The sequence below is a fragment of the Candoia aspera genome, chromosome 8, assembly GCF_035149785.1.
Source record: "Candoia aspera isolate rCanAsp1 chromosome 8, rCanAsp1.hap2, whole genome shotgun sequence".
NCBI lineage: Eukaryota > Metazoa > Chordata > Lepidosauria > Squamata > Boidae > Candoia > Candoia aspera.
In genome coordinates, this window is record NC_086160.1 from 49,122,481 (window position 1) to 49,145,354 (window position 22,874).

The 22,874-nt window shown below is 36.9% G+C and overlaps 1 protein-coding gene across 1 annotated transcript in view; it reads right to left on the bottom strand.

The window, feature by feature from the left end:
- BLTP1 (bridge-like lipid transfer protein family member 1) overlaps nt 1-22,874 on the bottom strand; it is a 145,567-nt gene that overhangs the window by 69,195 nt on the left and 53,498 nt on the right. The window contains exons 26-41 of the mRNA XM_063310165.1: nt 21,845-22,095; nt 21,174-21,432; nt 19,089-19,929; nt 17,975-18,045; nt 16,357-16,530; nt 14,949-15,069; nt 14,002-14,145; nt 12,783-12,910; nt 12,257-12,459; nt 8,725-8,922; nt 8,421-8,632; nt 7,950-8,101; nt 6,593-6,743; nt 5,442-5,594; nt 2,300-2,540; nt 128-276 (exon numbers count right to left, since the gene is read on the bottom strand). Of these exons, the coding sequence (XP_063166235.1) occupies nt 128-276; nt 2,300-2,540; nt 5,442-5,594; nt 6,593-6,743; nt 7,950-8,101; nt 8,421-8,632; nt 8,725-8,922; nt 12,257-12,459; nt 12,783-12,910; nt 14,002-14,145; nt 14,949-15,069; nt 16,357-16,530; nt 17,975-18,045; nt 19,089-19,929; nt 21,174-21,432; nt 21,845-22,095 (3,448 nt within the window). The remainder of the gene's footprint in view (nt 1-127; nt 277-2,299; nt 2,541-5,441; nt 5,595-6,592; nt 6,744-7,949; nt 8,102-8,420; nt 8,633-8,724; nt 8,923-12,256; nt 12,460-12,782; nt 12,911-14,001; nt 14,146-14,948; nt 15,070-16,356; nt 16,531-17,974; nt 18,046-19,088; nt 19,930-21,173; nt 21,433-21,844; nt 22,096-22,874) is intronic.

Sequence of the window (22,874 nt, forward strand, 5' to 3'; positions counted from 1 at the left end):
GAGTACTAAAAACTAGATAAAAGATTTTGACTCCAATTATACACCTGTATGTTCTTCCTTCAAAAAATAGTGTGTGCGTGTATATATATATAAAATTTCATACTTATTTGGAATAAAACAGATTTACCTTTATTTTAAGGCCAGAATCACTATGAGTATGAGTCTTTGATAATTTCCTCATAATCTCAGCACCAGACACAGGCCCAGAAGAAACTGCAGCAGGTGGGGGGCGCGTACCACTTCCTTCCAGGAGCATCGTATGTTCACTGACAGTAGCTAAAACATCAACAACTAGACAAATTAACAAAAGGATAAATCTAACCAAGGCAATTGGTTATTGAAATAGTTATTGCTAGGCTGCCTGTAAGCTCTCATTAATATTGGGTACAAAAAATTTCAGAAAAATACCTGAAACTTGAATCAGTTCATACAGTGTCTCTTAGGTACAATTATAATAAATACTTTAAAAGTGTGTACTCTTTTTACAACTGCTTTTCTATAAAAAATTTCCCTGCCAATTTATATTAATCATACAGAGAACTTTAGAGGACTTCTATTAGAATACATATGTTATATTATATATGAAAGTTCTTACAAAGCTTCCAAGGATTTTTAATATCTATTTACTAAATATTTGCCAGAGTAAATAATTAAAATGTAATTCAACACAATTAAGAAGTTATTGAATTGTATTTTGTTCCTCTTTGTTCTTCAAGATGCTTTGACAGTTGTGGTGTTGTCTCTTTGTGGACAACCAGTCCAGATTTGGGGGTTCTCACAGCTACTGCTTCATAGGTAGCCAGAGGGTATGGCTGGGAATTCAGCTGCCCAGTTCCAGTTAGCACACCAGTTGTGGCCCAACTTGGAACAGGAGGATTTTGCAATGGTACCTCTCATCCTCCACATCATGCAGTAGAATAATGAATTCTTCATAGAGCTGTCTTCAAAGACCATCTGGAAGCTACAGTGAGTTCAGAATGTAGCAGCTCATTTACCAGCTGAACCTCTTTTCTGTGCCAGCACTGCTGGCTGCCAGCCAACAAGATAGCAAGCTGGATCCTACCACAGCCCACAGATATGCAAACTCAGGCAGAACTTTTAGAAGCAAAGAGTACTTTTTACCTAATGCTACAGACAGAACTGTAATATTTCATTTATTTATGTATTCAATTTATAAAGCCACCCTTCTCAGACCAGTGACTCTGGGTGGCTAACAATCATAAAAAAAACAGTGAAATAATTAAAACAATACAAAAAATTAAATATAAATACAGCCAAGAAATATTAAAATCCGTCAGTGTCAGCACAACCATATAATGAGGCCCTTCACACACTCGGGACCACAGGCTCCGGCACATAGCCAGATCTTCAAGGCCTTCTGAAAAGCCAAAAGGATTGGGGCCATCCTAACCTCAGGAAGGAGAATGTTCCAGAGGACAGGCGCCATGGCAGAAAAGGCAGATCTCCTGGTCCCCGCCAGCCAACATTCCTTGGCTGACAGAACCGGGAGCATGCCCATCCTGCCAGACCAGACTGACAGGTAGAAGCAACTGGGAAAAGACAGTCCCTCTGGTAATAATCAAGACTTGGCATGGATCAGGACCAGGAATCCGATAAACAAGCAATGAATCCAAGGGAGTAGATGAGAGACACAGCAAGATGGAATCCAGAGCTCAAAGCATGGCACAACAAGGTAAACATGACAGAGCTGAGGCTTGAAAAGTTGTTTGCAGGGTTTTCTCTCAGGGAATGAGGCCAATAAATAAGTCACACTAAGCCACCACCCAGCTGCACAGCTGAGGTACATTACTCATTGGAGTTACCCTCCTGCCAGCCCGCTTCTTGGCCAGTCTATCTGACCTGCAGAGCAGAGCCCTCTGTGTTGTATCTTTAAAGCACACCTCTGCTTGGGCTTGGGTGGGTGAACCTCAGAGTCTGAGAGGCTGTCAGTAGGTGCAAGCAGGGCATGAAGCTTGCTGTATATAAGTAAGAAAACTGGAGCAGTATTTTTTTTCAAGTTGTTCTATTTATATCATAATTTTCCAAGCCTTCCCTCCACCTTTTTATGATTAAAAATGCATTTCATAATCAAAGAAGAGCACGTAAAAGAAAAATCTATTTTGTGCACTGATTATTATCTCTGCAGAACAAGATGAAATAACTTTTTAAATCATATTCCTCTGTAAGTATGTGTTAAAGAGAAAAGAATGCCATATGTGGATGGAATGCAAAATATACTGATCTTAAGAACACACGCACACACACACATAAAAAGATGGGTATAAATGGAATGTAATACCTGCATCGAACTCAAATTCCGCTCCATCAGCACTTGTGTCACTTTGAAGTCCTCCCACATTGTCCAAGCCAAAGCCATCCTCTTGTTCCTGGTGTACAGTTGACTGGAGTTTCATTGGCTGAGCTGGCCTGTGTAAACTCACCCCTTTGAAGGCTGGAGTCACCACAATGAACTTCATCCACTGCCTTGCTAATGCAATGAGACCTTTTTTTAATGTCACCAGAGCAGGAAGGCCATCACTCTACAATACAAACACATATACAGGACATTCTAAAATCCAGCTCCAAAAGGGACATCCCCTTACATGCAATCTCACACAAATTTGCTTGGAAATATGTTCCTCTGAGTTTTCTTATTTATTCACATTATTTAGATTCTGGCTTTCCAAAAGGTTCAGGTTATTTAACAAATGGTAAGTCCTTTCCCTTTTTTCTTTTTAGTTGTTGTTGCCGGTTTTGTTTGTCTATTTTCTTCTTTCTTTTTTTGTTTCTCAACATGTAAAAACAATAATAAATACAATACAGTGGAGATCTTAGCATTAAGTAATCAGCTTAAGACAGAAACCTTTATTGTGCCAACAAATATTTTTATATAATTTGCAGCTGTTTCTTAATGTTACATTCAGCTTTGGATGTAAAAGCTAAATAATCTTATGCTTATTAAGATCAACATTTTAAATTACAGTTAATACTGATATAAGTTAGACCATTAAAAAGAAAAAAAGAAAAGGTATCTAAACATTAGTGTGTTAATAACTTCTAGTCAACACTATATAAATATCAACTGTATTGAAATAATGCATTACATATGTCTTAGAACAATATAATAAAACAATTTTTTAAAAAGTTATATTGATCACAAACACAATAGAATTTTCATTTTTATGCTTATTCTATAAAAGAATACTATAGGCAAATTAGACAATAGAAATATTTAGTTCCACATTTCTAGGATAACAGTCTCCAAAAAGTATCTTAAAATACAATCAAATGCATTACAAAACACCATGAATAAAAGCAATTTTAAAAACCTATATGAAATATGTAAGACGGCAGCATTACAACTTCCAAATGCAAATTTTCAGCGATGAAACCCAGAGCAGTAGCAGTACTTGAACTTCAGCAATAAGAATAGATTCAAATAAAAAGATTAGGGCTGTTTAAAAGCAACTAAAGAAGAACCCAAAAGCCAATAGGGATTACTTGGTAATTTCCCTCTAAAAAGGCTCCATTCAGGGACACCCAAAGTCAAAATGGTGGCGACAACTGCATGATGGAAGCTGCCATCTTGACTTTTTTGACCCTCCTCTGCAGATACCTCTCACTCCAACTCTTGTATCTACCAAGTCTATTGAACTTATTGGAAGGTCTCTGAACCAAGTTCATATATTTAATAATAAAAAGTAAATTCAGATTAAGATGATTCTTCACATAACTTGGCCTTTAACTACTTAGGGAAGATTTAATAATTCTACCTTCTTTAAAAGGTGACTCAATCTGTAAGAATTCTTACTGCATTTTATATAAAGCTAAAAGAGGGGTAAAAGGTATGATGTAACCATTATTACAGATAAACTAAAACTCTGCGGTTAATAAAAAATGCAGGTGTTATACCTAGCCTTGTCAACAAGTGAGTAATGCTAGTAGCAAGGCATTCTGTGAATGAAACAGATGCAGGATGAAGGGGCATGCAGTCTTAAAAAGCAATTTTCAGTATTAATGCTGCAATCTATGGTTCAGGCACAAATCAAGATGGAAAGATTCTCCCTCTGATTGGCATCAACTGACTGGGAAGCAAATATGTGGTTATGGTGCAGCCAAGGAAAGCAGGTAATGCCCTACCCATTTCAACCAATATATTCTACCATCTCTCTCACACACAAACACCTTCCCAGAGCTAAAAGGAGCTCCCTATCACTGGATACCAAAATTGCTTCAGTTTTTTGCAATGCAGAGTTTCAAGAACTTTGAGCTTTAAAATTAAGGATAATATAAGCATTTAAAAAAACCAATAAGTAGAACAATCTTTGCCACAAAAATCTATTCAGACAAGTTTATTTTTGTCTTCCGTTATTTCAGTAGAACACTATATGGTTAAAACTATTCTAGTCAGACAAAGATTATATATAACTATTAGCAAGATAGTTTAAGTAAATTATGTATTTCTGCATCAGTGTATTGCAGTGCATAAATAATGTGTAAAATAAATTTTTTGAATCCCAGAGATGCAAAACAAAGAAACCATGTATTTCATAAGCTTGGTTTAGTTCTCCTACGTATGAAAGTAATACTTTAGTAAATATAAACATTGCATTGTATCAAATTTTGCTGATGGGACATGAGCCATTGGCAAAATATATTCTTCTTCCTTCTATCTCCCTACATCCCCAAATAGATTTAGGGGTACACTTCGGCTGCAGCAAGGCAGAGAATGAGCATAAGTTTCATTCAGGGAGAAGAAGCCTTTTTCTGTGATACTGGATGTGTAGACCATAAAATGTGAACGCATAAAATGCATGGTTCAGGTTGCCATCTATATTAAATAGGATTAAATAATACCATGAAGCAAATAATTATTTTGTGAATTATATTTTATATAGGAGTGCAACAAATTACTCCTAGGAAATGTAGTCATACTCTTAGCAAAACTTCCTGGAAAGGAATTCAAGGCTTTTCTCCAGCACAGCATTTTGCTTTCCTTCTTCTATTTTTGTGTAAAAAAAAAATCATTCACCATTCCATGGCTACTGAGCATAGTTACCTTCATTAGGCCATAGGAAAAAGGAATAAGAGGTGAGGAGATCCTCTTGAAATTTGCTTTTAAAGTTTGGGGATATTTTTACATATGTAGGGGTTTTCTGAGCCTGCTAACAATGCTTCTTTGTTAAGCCTCTATTCTGTTTTTTTCTTTGGCTTCTGCTTTTCTTTGGATGCTGCCAGAGTTTGTTATTAGGAATAAGCAGTTATTATTATCAAACAGCCAGTATGTCACAAGAGATTTATAGGAATTTTAACAGAAATTGAAATTAGTAAAAAACATTTTATAAATAGAGAACACAGTACAATGGAGCTCTCCTTTGTTTGGTATTTTGTTTTATTATTATTATTTTTTATTCAGACCATGTTCTTAAGCAGTAACTTACCATAGTTGCATCCTCAATGATGGAAAAATTTGCTTGGTGAAGATAGTGGTGAAGTAAGTTGCACAGCAGACAGGAAGGATTTTCTTGTAGATAACGAGATAATTTTGTGAGCCTGTTGTACTTGCTTCTCAAAGGGAAATGTACACTTTTATTCTGAATATATAAAAGCAATTAGCTACATTAGTTCTGTCATGAAATATGGTTTTTTTCTTACAGTCTAACATTCCAGCTAAAATATAGGCACATGTACTATCATTCTATTTTTTACTCCAAAACCTAAATGCAGAATTATTTAGAATTTTATTATTTAATTTTTATTATCATCCTTTAGCAGTATTATATTGTTGGCTGTGGCTTTGAAAACTAAAGGTTAAGAAGTGGAGTGTAAGAGGAACAATATTCAGTGTCTTATAAAGATAACTGAGAACATGTTACAGAGATATATTCTTTTGCTTGCTAAATCACCTTTTTCTTTTTCTACCTGGCTGCTGGTCATCATCTTCTCATTCTTTTCACCTTTCCCAGCATCATACACTTCTCAAGAGAGATAGGTCTTTGCATAATGTGTCCAAACTCTTTATCTTAACACCAAAATGATTATTTATTTTATTTTACTTTTAAATCACTCTTCCAAAAAAAAAGCCCTCAAGTCTTCCTTCCCTCCCTCCATAATATATATGTATATGTTTATTATATTCTAACACAGATCTTGCCAAAATACTGCCAAATTCCATATATTCATTTATCATAATCAGAAATAAATATATAATTGGAACAAATGAAAAGACAGGTTGGCTTATTCATACAAGTTTATCTGAGCAGACATTTCTGACTCCTTTCTAAATTAATTTTAAAGAAAGAAAATAACATCCCATGATATATCTGGTTTTTGCCCAATTCAGTACAATATATTTGTCAAACATACTAGGATTAGATGTTCTAATGCAAAAAGACAATCAGATGATACATGCAGGATGACACTAACATTTTTAATATGAAACTAGAAAAAAATTAATGTTAGATACACACTTTTGAAAACATAATTGTTTAGATGCGGATGCACAATATAAAGAAATATATATTCAGGCTAGAGGAAGGTAAGATGATACAGTACATGTAAGAGTTTACCTATTCACCAGCAAGCTACTTACCTCTAAGGCTTCTGTCATTATACATCCCATGACAGCACAAACACGTAAGGTTCCCTCTGTTTCTAATCTATTTAAAGAAGACTTTACTTGATCAATAGGAAGAAGCCAAGCACCAACAGCTGGAGTTGCAGTGCTCAGAAGATTCAGTTGCCTATTAGAAAAAAGGTCAGTTATAAAACACTTGAATATGCAAAGAGAAATACAACATCAGTTGTGTAAATTAAGCATATTCTTTAATATCTACAGCAATCCCTAACTTTACAAAGAATTAACCTGAGTACCTTCATATAAGCATCAACCACCTTAACAGTTTTCAGTTTTCATTTGTACATACAGACAGCAAATGTAACGCTAAGTAATTATGTAGAAATACCAATCCTTCTGTTATGACTATTGCAATGCAAAGACAAGACAAGAATGAAAGATTAAAAGAGTTTAGAGTAAAAATATTTAAAACAGTAAAAGAGTAAAATATCACAATTTTGCATGGTTATGTCGTGTGTCATGTTTATTCATTTAGTCGCTTCCGACTCTTTGTGACTTCATGGACCAGCCCACGCCAGAGCTTCCTGTCGGTCGTCAACACCCCCAGCTCCCCCAGGGACAAATCCATCACCTCTAGAATATCATTGCATGGTTATATACAAGGGTAATTGCAATAACAGAGGCATATCTAATAATGGGGTCTTAGTGCAAGATACTATACTCCACACTTTGGCATAAAAAGTCTAGGCTAAACATAGGCTAAACAGATTTCAAATGTGCATATTAATGATAGTAAATAATTATAGTTTTAAACTTTTAAAATTCTTTATACACTTTAATAGTATAATCTTCTTTGTGTTCTGTGTGGTTAGTGTGAAGTTACATACTGTAACAGTGATACCCGAACTTCACACTAACCACACAGAACACAAAGAAGATTATACTATTAAAGTGTATAAAGAATTTTAAAAGTTTAAAATTATAATTATTTACTAACATTAATTCACATTTGAAATTTGTTTAGCCTATTGTATTCATTCAATAACAAAACTGTAAATCTAAAATGTGCCTGATTACTTACATAAAATATATTTTAGATAAAAATACCTAGCACTCATTCCAAAGAAATGTTGGTGCATCTACTATAAATTAAAAACACACAAATGAACTCCATAGTCCTCCAAAGGAGTTTGGAGGGAGATGGGTGGTGATGAAATTTTAAAAATAGGTAGGTATGTAGGTAGATAGAATAACTGCAGTAGATTTATATATGCAGTCCATATAGATTTTAGATGATTTATATAGCACGTAATACAATGTACTACAATCCATTGAACAAAGTTCAGATAATATGAAATAGAATCCAACACACCTAGAAAATATATGGGCAGGTGAACGAACATTTGTTGGGGCTGCAAAACTGAACCAGATTTCTTTGATTGTCAGTTTCATGCTACAAGAATCAGGTGGGGGAGGCCTTAAAGGATGCTCCTTTTTCAGATCATCAGATTCAACCCCTTCATCCTAAAGAAAAGAGGTAAGATAAAGATCAAAAGGTTCAAGATTAGTCCATAGCGGAGAATGCAAAGGATAATTTGAGGGTTTTTTTCTCTTTTTAATATGAAAGCTTATTGTGTCACCTGCAAAAATAAAAAGGCATAAGACTTTTTATCAAAACATAAACATTCACACAGATTACATATTTTCCCAGGAAACTGAATCAGATTGTAAGCAAGACTGACAGAAAAAGCAGCTTAATTTAGCAAATAGGAAAATATTTTTAGTGTCACCAAAAATAACAGCTAGCAATAGTCCAACAGACTATTCTAAAAACGTGTCTTACTTGCTCGTCTGAAACTGAATTTGGGCGAGTATCAGAACCAGCACTAATGCGATCACAGGGGAGATTTTCTTCAGACACATCAGTATTGTAACCACTGCCAGTTGGAGAATCTGAAGAATTATTGGACGCAAGTAATCCACCTCTGTCAGTAGCTACAGATTTACCTATATTCCCACATGTGTTATATAAAACAGCACCACACTGCCTACCACCTGTGAATATACAAACATAGAAAAGATCACAGTTTCTTCAATTTAGTGTGTTATCACATATTCAAAAAAATGTTGAAAGAGCTAACGTTTACCTTTTATTGTCAGATTTTCAATTCCACATTCAAACATTATCCAGCCCCATTTTTCTTGGCTAGGCCCAATCCGTGTTACATCTTGAACTACCTGATGATCAGTTTCATCTACAAAAGAAAAATCATCCAACTCTTCCAAAGTGAAAAGAACTTTTGATTTTTCAAATGGAATGGCTGTTATGGCACATATTCCAATATCTGCAATGTAAGAATAAGAGAATTTTATTAGAGAAGGTTTTAAAAAAAAGGAAAAACCACAGTACACTGGACTTACCAGTAACATCCTTTTTCTACAACAGAATAAGGCATTCTGAAATGGGTATCTCTATTCCATTTGTTCTGGAGGCGGAGCAAGATTCTAACATTGCTTCCCATAAGATGAAATAGTTACTTTCTGAGTTTTGGAAAGGCGAGCCAAAAAGATTGCTCAAAAAATTGGGAAAAGTAGGAATAAAGGATATATATGATAAACTGATACAATTTATCTGATACTGTACATATTTCCTTTCTTTTCTGGCAACACCTAGGCAGGCTAGGTGAACTGTTCCCAGCTGAACTGTTCAAAATCTTGCAAGATGATGCTGTCAAGGTAATGCATGCTATATGCCAGCAAATTTGGAAAACACAAGAATGGCCATCAGATTGGAAAAAATCAACTTATATCCCCATACCAAAAAAGGGGAACACTAAAGAATGTTCAAACTATCGAACAGTGGCACTCATCTCACATGCCAGTAAGGTAATGCTCAAGATCCTGCAAGGTAGACTTCAGCAATTCATGGAGTGAGAATTGCCAGATGTACAAGCTGGGTTTCGAAAAGGTAGAGGAACTAGAGACCAAATTGCCAATATCCGCTGGATAATGGAAAAAGCCAGGGAGTTTCAGAAAAACATCTATTTCTGTTTTATTGACTATTCTAAAGCCTTTGACTGTGTGGACCATAACAAATTGTGGCAAGTTCTTAGTGGTATGGGGATACCAAGTCATCTTGTCTGCCTCCTGAAGAATCTGTATAACGACCAAGTAGCAACAGTAAGAACAGACCACGGAACAACAGACTGGTTTAAGATTGGGAAAGGAGTATGGCAGGGCTGTATACTCTCACCCTACCTATTCAACTTGTATGCAGAACACATCATGCGACATGCTGGGCTTGAGGAATCCAAGGCTGGAGTTAAAATCTCTGGAAGAAACATTAACAATCTCAGATATGCAGATGATACCACTTTGATGGCTGAAAGCGAAGAGGAACTGAGGAGCCTTATGATGAAGGTGAAAGAAGAAAGTGCAAAGGCTGGCTTGCAGCTAAACCTCAAAAAAACCAAGATTATGGCAACCAGTTTGATTGATAACTGGCAAATAGAGGGAGAAAATGTAGAAGCAGGGAAAGACTTTGTATTTCTAGGTGTGAAGATTACTGCACATGCTGACTGCAGTCAGGAAATCAGAAGATGCTTAATCCTTGGGAGAAGAGCAATGACAAATCTCGATAAAATAGTTAAGAGCAGAGACATCACACTGACAACAACATTGCATAGTTAAAGCAATGATGTTCCCTGTAGTAACATATGGCTGCGAGAGCTGGACCATAAGGAAGGCTGAGAGAAGGAAGATCGATGCTTTTGAACTGTGGTGTTGGAGGAAAATTCTGAGAGTGCCTTGGACTGCAAGAAGATCAAACCAGTCCATACTCCAGGAAATAAAGCCAGACTGCTCACTTGAGGGAATGATATTAAAGGCAAAACTGAAATACTTTGGCCACATAATGAGAAGACAGGACATCCTGGAGAAGATGTTGATGCTAGGGAGAGTGGAAGGCAAAAGGAAGAGGGGCCAACCAAGGGCAAGATGGATGGATGATATTCTAGAGGTGATGGATTTGTCCCTGGGGGAGCTGGGGGTGTTAACGACCGACAGGAAGCTCTGGCGTGGGCTGGTCCATGAAGTCACAAAGAGTTGGAAGCGACTAAACGAATAAACAACAACAAATTACCATATATAAAATCAATAATGCATGAGCCTTTCCATAAGTCCTAATAAGAAGTAATTCTTAGACTTCTTTAGGCTAAACGTACCAAGCTCTTTTAATTGCTCTTCATAGGATTTCATTTCCAAGCCCCTTACCATCTTTGCCACTCTTCTCTGCACACTTTAGAGTTCATCAGCATACTTTTCGTATTGTGGTGACTAGAACAGGACACAGTGTTCCAGTATAGTCTGACCAGTGCAGCACAGAGAAGTATCACTTCCATGATCTTGACACTATACCTCCTGATGCAGCCCCAAATGTATTGGCTCTGTTGGCAGCTGTAGCACATTGCTGGTTCATGCTTAATCTGTGGTCTACCAAGGTACTTAGATCCTTCTCATAAGTACTACTGCTAAGCCAAGTTCCACCTATCTTGTACCTGTGCAACTGGTGTTTCCTAACTGCAGAACCTTATATTTGTCGCCACTGAACAACATTTTATTGGATAGAACCCAATGTTCAAGTCTATCAAGATCCTCCTGAATCCTGAGCCTGTCTTCAATCCCCCCCAGTTTTGTGTCATCCGCAAATGTTATGAGCATTCCTCTATTCCTTCATCTAAGTCATTTATGAAGATGTTGACGAATACTGGGCCCAGGACAGAACCGTGAGGTACCCCACTATATACCTCCCTTCATGTGGACAAAGACCCATTAAGGCCCATGTGCAGGCTACAGTTGTTCAGCCAACTATGAATCCATCTGATGGTGGGACCATTCATCCCACATTGTTCCAGTTTATCAAGGTGGCTAGGGTCTACTTGAGCAAATGCCTTAGTGAAATCTAACAATCTGGCTCTGGAGAATGGCAAGAAAGAAGTGGTCCTGGGCAGGAGGATGGCAAGGACAATTTGTGGGCATGTGTGTTGTCCACACTAAGACATGTCACTAGAATTGGGGAAGGAGCTATCTCTTTCCACAAGAAGAAATGTCAGAACACTAACTAGCTATGCTTCTGGAATGAGCAGTAGAGACATGTCCAATCTAGAATGTCCTGACTCTGCTGAAGAAAAATAAAATATATTAGCAATAAATTTCCTCCTAAAGTTAAGGTAACTTGCAATATCAGTATCTGAGAAGAAAATAATATAAACAAGCGGACAATATTTTGAAGTGTAGGTGACACTTGTAACTTAAGATACAGGTAAATGCAAGCTTACCATTACTGGGTTTGATTTTTTTTTATCAATTTTGTGTAGCATAACTCTGATTTCTCACATAAGAATATTCAAGTCATGAAACTTCATCCATAGCTGTTTTGGGTCCAATCCTTCTTTTTTTTCCTATCCAAAAATCTTTCTACAGAAGGGCATTTAGTTCTCTAGAAGACAGCATGTCTTACAGCAGGATAGAATTACCTGTGTGTGTGTGTGTGTGTGTGTGTGTGTGTGTGAATGATGTTGAAAGCAACACTTTCACATTAAGATTCCTTGCAATATATTCGAGTCCTAATAAGATTTTTGTAATGAAGTACTGCCAAGCTACCATTACAAAAAGGATTACCTGAAGTATCTAGGCCTCTGAGTTGCCCATGAATACGATGAATATTAAGTTTAGCTGCAATTTCTTTTCCTTTTTCTGCTCCAGCATTTGATCGTAGAGATCCAGAGGATTGTGGCTGCATTTTATTGGAATGGACATACTTGTCAAAAGTTACAGAACTTCTCCTAGTTTCTGCACTGTTTGTATTTTCTTCAACCACACCTCTTTTAATAAAAAAAGCAATATTTGAGACATCTCAGAAAATGCAGTTTATTCTATCAATAACTTAAATACATTTTTGTTTGCTAACAAAAATATTTTTATTATGCATAACTGAAGGGAAATTGTTACTCATTTACATTAGAAATCTGCCCCATATCATTAACAAAGGGATGGAAAAACTCTGTTGCATGGACCAAATCTGGACTATGGAGACTTCCTGGGAATGAAGTATAGTCCTGAAGCTATCAAGAATGGCTTTGTCAGAATGTTAAATCTCTTATTAAAAATGTAACTATCGTATTACTTATTTAAAAACCTGCCTTACCTGTTCATACGGACCTGTGTAGCAATCCTGTCAAAGCACAAAGCCACTAAAGAAACATGAGTTACATTTTTTGCTGTGGCTGAGCCTGATGATTCTTCAACTGATGCTTGCAGTAAGCATAAATTTACCTAGAAAGTTATCCCACAGTTTATTTAAGAAGAGACATACAAATCAGTATTTTTATTCACTCAATAATTAAAAAAAATAAAATATTTTTTTTTTCACTCAAGTTTTTTAAAAAGTCATGATAATGTGAACACCATCTTATCTAAATAGACATTATCAACATTAATGTTTTACATTTTGCCAGTGAATTATGATAAGCACAACTGGTATATTGTGGAAGATTGTGGGAGACTGGTATATTATTGGGAGATAAGCACAACTGGTATTTGGAAAAACACCTCCCCCACAAATATTTTAAATAAAATCTATGTCCAAACTTATTACGGAGCTCTGAGTTTTGCTCAGCCTTCTTTGTGTTCAATTGTGCTCAGCCATAAATCTCTTTTCTGCACTGTTGCATGGAGTCATTATGGCCCTATTCTTAACTAGAAACAAAATGCATCTCATGCATCCATATTTTCTTTATAAAGCCATAATGATCCTGAACCTTTGTAAGTGCTACTTAGGACCAGTGACACCTTGAAGAGTTAATCACCTACCTGGGTAAATGCTTGCAGTCCTGGGAAGAAATTTTACCCATATTTGCAACTGGCTAAATGAAACAGTCTGTCTCCCCACACCAATGTCCTTAGTTGTTATTCCAACTAATACCATATGCTGTATTCCACCATGAATTTTTGGTGGACAGTGAAGGAACCTGTACCAAGGTTGACTTCCATTTTCCCACTGGACAACTTATAAGGATCTTCTTGGGTGTCTGACCAGTTTTAAGACTGGCATAGCTACTACAATTACAATGGCCAAGATCCATGGCTTCAGTCAATTTCATGCCTATGCTTCTCTTCCATATATTAGTGTTCTTTTCTTAGCATCCAGACTAAGTGGCCATCTTTTTAAATAGTGAGGAGGTCAGAAACCTGGATCCTTCACCCACCCAAAATCTGTACAAAATTATATTGTGGTCCTTCCAACCTGTTTATATTCAGGACACTTCTTGCTAAGCTCTACTTAGTGCTATAGGCACAATAAAAGCCTAACAACAAGACACTGACTAGCACATCTTTCAAGACTACTTAGTCAAACTGTTAATTACCTTAGGTACTGTAACATTGGCTTGTAGGCCTTTAATGGTCACATTATCTTGTTTCAGAGAAACACTGGCCTGTGTCTTTACTTGAGTTGTTCCAGTAGCCAGGGTTTCTATTTTTGTTCCTCTCACATCCTGTTTAGAAGATAGCTTTAAAATAGAAGAACAGTAGTACCAGTTGCAATTAATATTTAAAGGAGAGATGTTCAACATTTTTGGGCTCAAGGACCATACTTAGCCTAGGAAAGGCATGACTCATTCCAAAAAGTAGGCAAGGGAACAATAAAACCTGAAAGGACTTTAATTTAACTTAACTTAAAGTTGCAGTTTCACTGCTCCAAAATAGCCTGTCTTTTTTTCTACCCTTTTTACACTTGGTGAAAAGATTTCAACTGATAACAATAGAAATAAGCACCTTCCATATGTGCATTAAATTCAAGAAGCTCTACTTTTTTTAGACAGTATAATATTTTAAATGTAATTCCATACACCTTTGGTTTATTTTCATATTCTCCCCATCCTTTGTTCTTTCTGGAACCAGCATACTATATCTTTCTCTCTCTCTCTCTCTTTCTCTCTCCATTTTGTCAGTTATGTTTTTCTGTTTTGGCTAATGGAAGTGAGAATGATGAAAACTGAATTTTCAGTCAAATAATTCAGAGACAGGAACTGAACTCCAAAAATATAACTAAAACATATTTTTCTTTACCAATGTGTTCTAGCAAATAATTATTTTTTAAAAATGAATGGAGCAAGTATCCTCTTCCACCCCATCTTCTGAAGCAAGGCTTTACTTTCCTTCTCATCTAGATATACAACATGATTATTTTGTGGTTGTTAAGCTTGCCAAATTTAAAAAAAAATGCCAAAGCACATTTTGGGGAGGAAAAAGGCTGTATGCAGATAATAAAGCTTTGTCATAATACAAACTTTAATTATATAAATATACATACATTTTCTGAAAAAGTTGTTTTTCTATTCTGGACAGCTTCTCTGAGAACCTTACAATGCAAATCATCCACAATGGCTGCTGCATGACATGTGCTAGCACAGTGCACCATTGCTTCTATATACCTATAGGAAAAGTTAGTCCAAAATATATGTTGAAAGTAGGCTTCAAGCAAGATTTTATCTACTTATCTTTTCATAAAATAAAAGCCATGAGAAAAAATATCCAAATAAGCTGTCTAAAACTTTGTCTAAAGATATTTACAATAAATGTATCTAGAAATTTTATTTTGTTAAATGATTACATTTGCACATGTATGATGTTTTCCTCATAACCACTTAGCAGAAGTCTCATGATCTGTCAATACAAGGGAAGCCCAATGGTTTTATTTATTTTATTTATTATTTATTGTTAAATTTGTGTGCTGCCAACTCCCAGTGACTCTGGGTAGTTCAATTAAAAACATTAAAAAATAATAAAAAGTTAATTTGTGAAAACAAAATTATATCATCCAATGAACTGGTATGACCCAAAATGCCAGCTCCTTTGTTTGATCAAATTTCATTCTTTGTATTCTTTCATTTCTCACACCTTAGCCAATCCTAGGGTATTAAAAAAGATTGTATGGAGGTCAGGACCAGATCAAATGAGTTTGGGATTTATTGGTGTGTCCCACAACTTGGCTACCATACAGCTGATATTTTCTAACCAGAACTGGTTTTTAAATTCTGAATGTCCACCTGACCAGAAAACAACTTCATGTCTACACTTGACTAAGGAGCTCACTAGGTGGCTTTGGGCTAGTCACTTTCTCTTGGCTCAACTACATTGTTATTGCTTTGGGGAAAGAAAATGATGCAACCTTTTGGAAAAAATGCAGGATGTAAATGAAAAAATAAATGATTTTTTCACAGCAGTTTGTGTTTCCTAGTAACTACCTAGAATTAGCACTTCGTAGAAAGTTCAAGTATAACCTTAATAACAGTATTGTTTGGCCTATAAATACTGGTATTTTTAAGATAGCAGCTCAAGAAAGATTTGATAGGGACCACACTTCATTTTATCTTTATAATAGCACATTGGTGAGGTAGGTTGGGCTAAGAGAGGCTGGCTGACCCCCAAAGTCACCTAGTAAGTTTCCACAGCTTACTTGAACCTATGCCTCCCTAGTACTACACTGGCTTGTATTTTATGGCCACAAATTTCCTGTAATGCAAGGACAAGACCTGAATCTAGTCCTGAAAAAACAGATAAGAAGATGTAATATGTGAGGCTGCAGGAAAAAATACTAAAAAGACTCTTTTTACCCAAATCTATTTCAGACAATGTCATGCATGGTACATTTGTACCTTCCCAGGCCAAGAAGAAATGTGACAGCCATATTTTGTGCATATAGCTGTCTAAAGAAATACCTGTCTAAAGCTTCTGCTACAAGAGGACTAAGAACTACATCCACAGTTCCTTTTACTTCAACAATAGCTGTTGTTCTGGTCTGAGAAACTGGATGATCAAGAGTCCATTCTTCTGTTATTGTTTCATCATCTGTGTTATCAAGGATTTTCTTTTCCAAGGGAGTATATGGAGTACTAAACAAACAAATGGAGAACGAAATATTAATTTTTAGAGATGAGCTACTTTTATTTTTTTGTTGATTAATTGCCACGATAGAATTCATTGGAAAATGTTACCTTCCTAAGCATCTTTTGAGGATAAAATTGCCTATTTATAGTAAATGCAGTAAATGATGGAAGAGTAAGCTTACTAATTTAAAAAGCAATAAGCATTCACACAAAGACAAAGCAATGACATGAATAAGTATCTCTTAGACCAGAGTTTCTCAATTAGGGTTCTGTGGAACCTTAGGATTCCGTGAGAGGTCACTAGGAATTCCCTGGGATATCATGATTTATTTAATAAATTATTTAAAATTCAGGCAACTTCACATTAAAGAGGTAAGTTTCATTCTTTATTTTTAGTATAAGAAAACTGTTAATGCATATATATAGGCCAACACATGAAACTAATATAATAACTTCGTAATTTCTGGCCTATATTTGAGCCTGAATATGCAGGGGTTCCCCAAGGCCTGAAAAAATATTTCAAGGGTTCCTCCAGGGTCAAAAGGTTAAGAAAGGCTGCCTTAGACAATAGAACTGAGCACTGGATCTTTTAAGTGCGTTCTTGTGTTATTGGTTTGAACTAACTTTAAATGCATTTTTCTATCTATAATTTAATATTTTTTTTAAAAACATAAAATGTATCCTACCAGTTCAGAGCTTTAGAATCAAAGAAATAGTTATCAGAGGATAAATGCATTAACTAATATAATCTAGTGTTATATTTACAGGACACATCCTCCAGTAGCAATCTTATGCCAACTTTTGCAATTCTAGAGGGAAAATCTAATCCATGTTGGACTCCTAAAGAGAATACGCAAATATTAAGTTTCAAAGGAAACTAAGGAGAAATTTCAACAGCATCAGCCCTAATCATCAGGTTTGCTGTAAGCAAATGATAAGCATTACATTTCTGCATGTATTACAAAAATTAAGCTTCATGTACTAGAATATTTTAAACGATATAAATCCCTGGCATCAAACAAATTTCAGTCTTTCTAAAAATATATCTTGGTTCATCATCATAGACAAACTGTACACAAGGAAGAACTCTTAATCAACAACAAACAAAAACATTTCCAAATGACTGAAATGTCTGGAAAATGTTCAGGATAGCTGGAAAAGTCTAAAAAACAATGAAATCAGCTTACTTTAGATTCCATACTTACAAGCTCCTTCTGTAGTGTGAAAACTAACAGTGCAAATAAATGTGAATAGCATTTCACTGTCTTCTGACAGAAACTATGGCAGTCATATGAGAAAGATACAAATATACAGCCATGCTGAGGGGGGGGCATATTCTTATAATGTAGGACAGCATTTTATAGACATTGCCACATTTGTAATGCTACATATGTGAAAAGAAGACTCTAACTTTCAACATATCACAAATGAACCATAACTTGTTACTCACCTAGAAGTTGATCCTGTAAGCTGCATGCCTCGGTCCAGTAGAGCATTAGCTTTAAGACCTTGTTTAACAATCTGGAAAAAATATGCTATTATTGTTTGAAAACTTTTATCAGTCTTTTGCCCTGTAATGTAAGCATATGGGAGTTCTCATGGACTTTTGACTCCTATACAGTAAGGAGGCTTGAGGGCTTTTGCCCAGCTCTGGCTGGTATGCCATTTACAACTCTACCTGGATCATGATATTCCGATATTTTTTATTTATTTTTATTTTTAGATTTTTTTTTAACCTTCCCTTTATTATTTTTATAAACAACTCAAGGCAGAGAACATAACCCAATACTCCTTCCTCCTCCTATTTTCCCCACAACAACAACAACCTTGTGAGGTGAGTTGGGCTGAGAGAGAGTGACTGGCCCAAAGTCACCCAGCCGGCTTTCATGCCTAAGGCAGGACTGGAACTCACAGTCTCCTGGTTTCTAGCCCAGAGCCTTAACCACTAGACCAAATTGGCTCTATCAGTAACTCATGCCTTGATCACTATCCAACTAAACTGCAGTAACATGGGGCTGCTTTTGGAAATCTTACAAGCTGCAGCTGGTATAAAATGATTAAAGCTACTAAGCTTCCAGGTCCAATTTAAAGTGCTTGTCATTATCTTTAAAGCCATTGATGATAGAAGATAGAGAGAGATCAGACAAAGCCTTGCCAGAATTGACTCTGCCCATCTGATCTGCTCATCTAGAGGAGGCATGTTAACAATTCCTTCCCCACAAGCAGTGCATGTAGCATGGAAAAAACAACAGGGTTCTCTGTGGTAGCCACCACTCTTTAAAACACCTTCCCCCCCAAGGTATGTAACATCCACCCTGTTAATGTTTCAAAAACAAGTAAACGTTTATATTATTTTAGTAAGCCTTTGCCCCTAGTTAATCTGAATTAGACATCTACCATACATAACTGTTAGAGGTTTTTCACTGTTAGATTGATTTTTTAAATTTTGCTTTTGCCTATACGTGTATTGCTACCCAGAATCCTTTGGGATTGGGCAGGCCATAACTATTCTCAATAAGTAGGTAGGTAAGTAGGTAGGTATATAAATACACTGTGCTTTTTACCTTAAAAGTTGGAACAGAAAGCTGCTCAAAAGATGAGGAATTTTCTTCACTAGTTGGAGTGTCGAGATCTAATGGCCTATGTAAGGAAGATTTGGAAGTTCTTTTATTTGTTGGATGTTTTACTGACCAGTTAACCACTTGGTACTGGGTGAGGTAGCTTTGATAGCAGTTCATTACAGGCTGTTGGGAAGTTATTTGTTCATTCTCAGGAGCCTTCTCTGTTTCTATGATGTATAAATGTTCAACAAGGTCATCCTCTCCTCCCAAAGCAGAAACAAATGAAGCTTGGGAGGGATGCACTTTTATTGGTACAGTTTTTGTATCTTGACTAGTTTCTCCATGACAGGTAGTAAGTGGTCCTTCTACACTGTGATAGATTGAACCCCTCCCATAATCAATTTGTTTGGCTTGCTTTCTCTTCTTTTTCCTCCCAGGATAGGTTCCTGGGCCTTCATCACTGCTGATGGGTTCAAAGTCCTCAGCAGCTGAGAAGTAGGCTTCACTATCAGCCATTGACATGCTGGAGTCCATAGAACGATACTGATGAAATGAATTTGAGTCTGCAGAAGGAGTATAAGGGAAAGAACCAAAACTTCTTCTTTGCTTTGGAGAATCTAAGACATTTTCATCACTACGGGAAACATCACTGCTGAACTGCACACCAACTGGAACAGGCTGCTTATCACCGTAGAAGGCCGCAGTAAGACTTTTGGTGCTTCCAAGTCGACCAGAACATACTGATGCTTGCCGTTTCAAAGGAGATCTAAGAGGAGACTGTCCAACAGGCCTCTCTTGTGGATTAGGAGATACTGGGCTATTTCCTGATCCTTCTGCTGCACTACTAGAGAAGATAACAACTTTTTGTACACAGTGGTACAAACTGCAGAGAATTCAGTATCAATAACATTTATTCAGGATTGAAATAGAAACTGTGATTGCAGATTTCTTTGAAACACAGTGAAAAAGCAAAGGCCATCACAGATTCTGTGATGTGTTCAAATTGAAATCCCAATTACTTCAAGGAGTCTGCAGCATGTAACTACACGTAGTCTTCACTCAATTATCATTTGTTCAGAAGTTTGAAATTACTACGGTGCTGAAAAAATGGCCTTACAACCTGTGCCCAAAATTAAGACTGTTGCAGCACCCCCACATCAAAATTCAGGCGCTTGGCAGCCCCGCCTGCATTTACCACTGCAGGGGTGCTTCGACTCTCCCCCCTCCTATCTCCTTACCATCTCTGCCCTTTTGGAAGCCTTGCAACCTGCTAGCCTGAGGCTCTGAGAAGATAGTGTAAACTGAGAAGATAGTGTTCTGAAAGGAGCCACATAGAACAAACAATGTTCACGAGAGAAGCTGGGTCCGAAAAGGACTCACAAAGGCAGACAACTGCTTCTGCTTCTCCTGCAGGGGCTGAATGAAAAAGGCAAAAGGTAGGTGTGGGGAACTGGGAGAGGAGGCAGCTGGTGAAGGAATGCAGGCTGGGGAGGGTGGAGATTGCTACTGGTGGCCTCATGCCCACACGGGTGGGACAGGACGTGACGCCTCACACTGCGCAGGTGGGCTTTCTGCCCCACAAGGCAGGTTGTAGGGCTTCCCAAAGGGCAGAGATGGGGGGATATAGGTGGGGGGAAGATAGGCAGGGGGGAGTTGAAGGCAGTGTTCGGGGCTGGGAGGAACTATATTTGATTCAGATGAGAAATATGTAACTTTCCAAATAATGGCAGATGCCCACTTCTACCAGCCTTAGCCAGCATGGTCAGTGATCAGGAGTATAAGCTGCAGTTAAATAACATCTACTTTATGTGCTCAAGCTGGGGTGCAGTGTGTGGAGGATACTTACTCTACAAGTAGATAACATGGTGCCTTCAGATGCATTGTTCTTCAGCTCTCCTAAATCCCAAAGGGGCATGATTAACAGTAAAAGGCTTATTCAAAATAGCTGGAAGGTATCAGGTATCTACCCTTGGTATCCTCCACACACTGCACCCCAACTTGAGCACAGAAAGCAGGCAAACACCAAGTATTTGAAAGAGCGGATAATTCTACAATGGAGTAAGTTACTACTGAGAAATAAATGCTCACCTTCCATGGGCATCTTCTTTTTTTGAACCTGTCAAGAGTTCCTTTTGTCCTAAGTGGTCTTCCATAGCAGAAGAAGGACTTTCCTTATCACCTGCAAGCAAGGGGAGCGCAGCACTAGAACTACTATTCTCCTCTGAAGATGATGAAGAACTATGAGACCGAAGAGGCACTTGTAAATTTAGCTGCTGGGATTTTCTTCCAGATTCCGTTCCTACAGATCGGCATTCCCATTCTCTCCTCTTTACACCATTTGCCTTACCTAAAAACAAATTATATATTTTGTGCTAAATTAATAAATATTAAAGATACCAATATTTTTTCTTTTCTACTTTGTTTTCAAATAAATGAATAAATATATAGTACATTCTTTTTAAGAGAGACTAGAAATTGTGACAACCATCAACAAACCAGCCTGGTTTTTAATGTGGAATATTTTTAATCATGGTTCTCCCTATAATTTAATTGCACATTACCAAATTTTGTGTGTGTGGGTGTTTATGGGCAAAAGTTTGTATTCAGTATCAGTTTTTGTGCAATACTTCTGGTTATGTGCATAATTTCTTTAACTTCTTAATAAGTATATTCAAAATATGCTGATGTTTAATTAACAACAAACATTAACATGTTTACAAACAGATACAAAGAGAGATAGATAGATGCAAATCCTTTACCATCTGTAATTTTGGGAAGTTCTTTGGTAATAATCCATTCTCCAGGTTGTAGTAAAGATTGCCCATAAAACATATCTGATTCTGCACTTGCATTTGAAAAAGCAGAGCTACTTGACGGTGTCAATTCTTCAAGCTTGAAGAAGTCTAATCCTGACCCTGGGCCACCAAAAAAACGACAGCCACCAAGGCAACCACATTTGTTCTTGCTTCTTTTATTCTTTGCATTATCATCTGGCCATAAAAACCATAATCTAGAAAAAGAAGGAGCTCATTGAAATAAACGAAGTGAAAGTATTGTTAAGAGATTTTTACAGTAACCATTATGAATGACTACATTATCTTCAATGTGCATCCACCCAGATGCCTCACAAATGCATCAATCTGTACAAAGTACAGGTAGTCCTGTACTTAACAACCATTTGTTTAGTGACAGTTCAGACTTACGATGGTGCTGAAAAAACTGACTTAAACCAGTTCTCACACTTACAACCATTGCAGCATCCCCACAGTCACATGATCACGATTTGGGAGCTTGGCAACCAGTTCACATTTATGACCATCACAACATCCCGTGATCCTGTGATCGCCATTTTCAACCTTCCCGGCTGGCTTCTGGCAAGCAAAATCAATGGGGAACTGCGTGATTCACTTAATGACCACATGGTTTACTTAACACCTGTGGCGATTCACTTAACAACCGCTGCAAAAAGGTCATAAAATTAGGTCAGATTCACTTAATAACCGGTTTGCTTAGCAACCAAAACTCTAATCTCAGTTGTGGTTATTAAGTGAGGACTACCTGTAGTAGCTGCGTTGTTTTAGAAATAGCTTATTTAAAAAATTAATTTTCGCTAAAAAATAATTGGATCAAGCTAACAAGGCTCTTCTATCCCATTCTTCTGATCATAACTCTCTACGCCTCAAGCAACACCTGGGACATGGCTCAGAAATTGAAGTGGAAGTTGGCTATTTCCAAAAATCAAACACAGTTCATTGTGGAAGCACCAGGTTGTCATACGCCTCCACAATA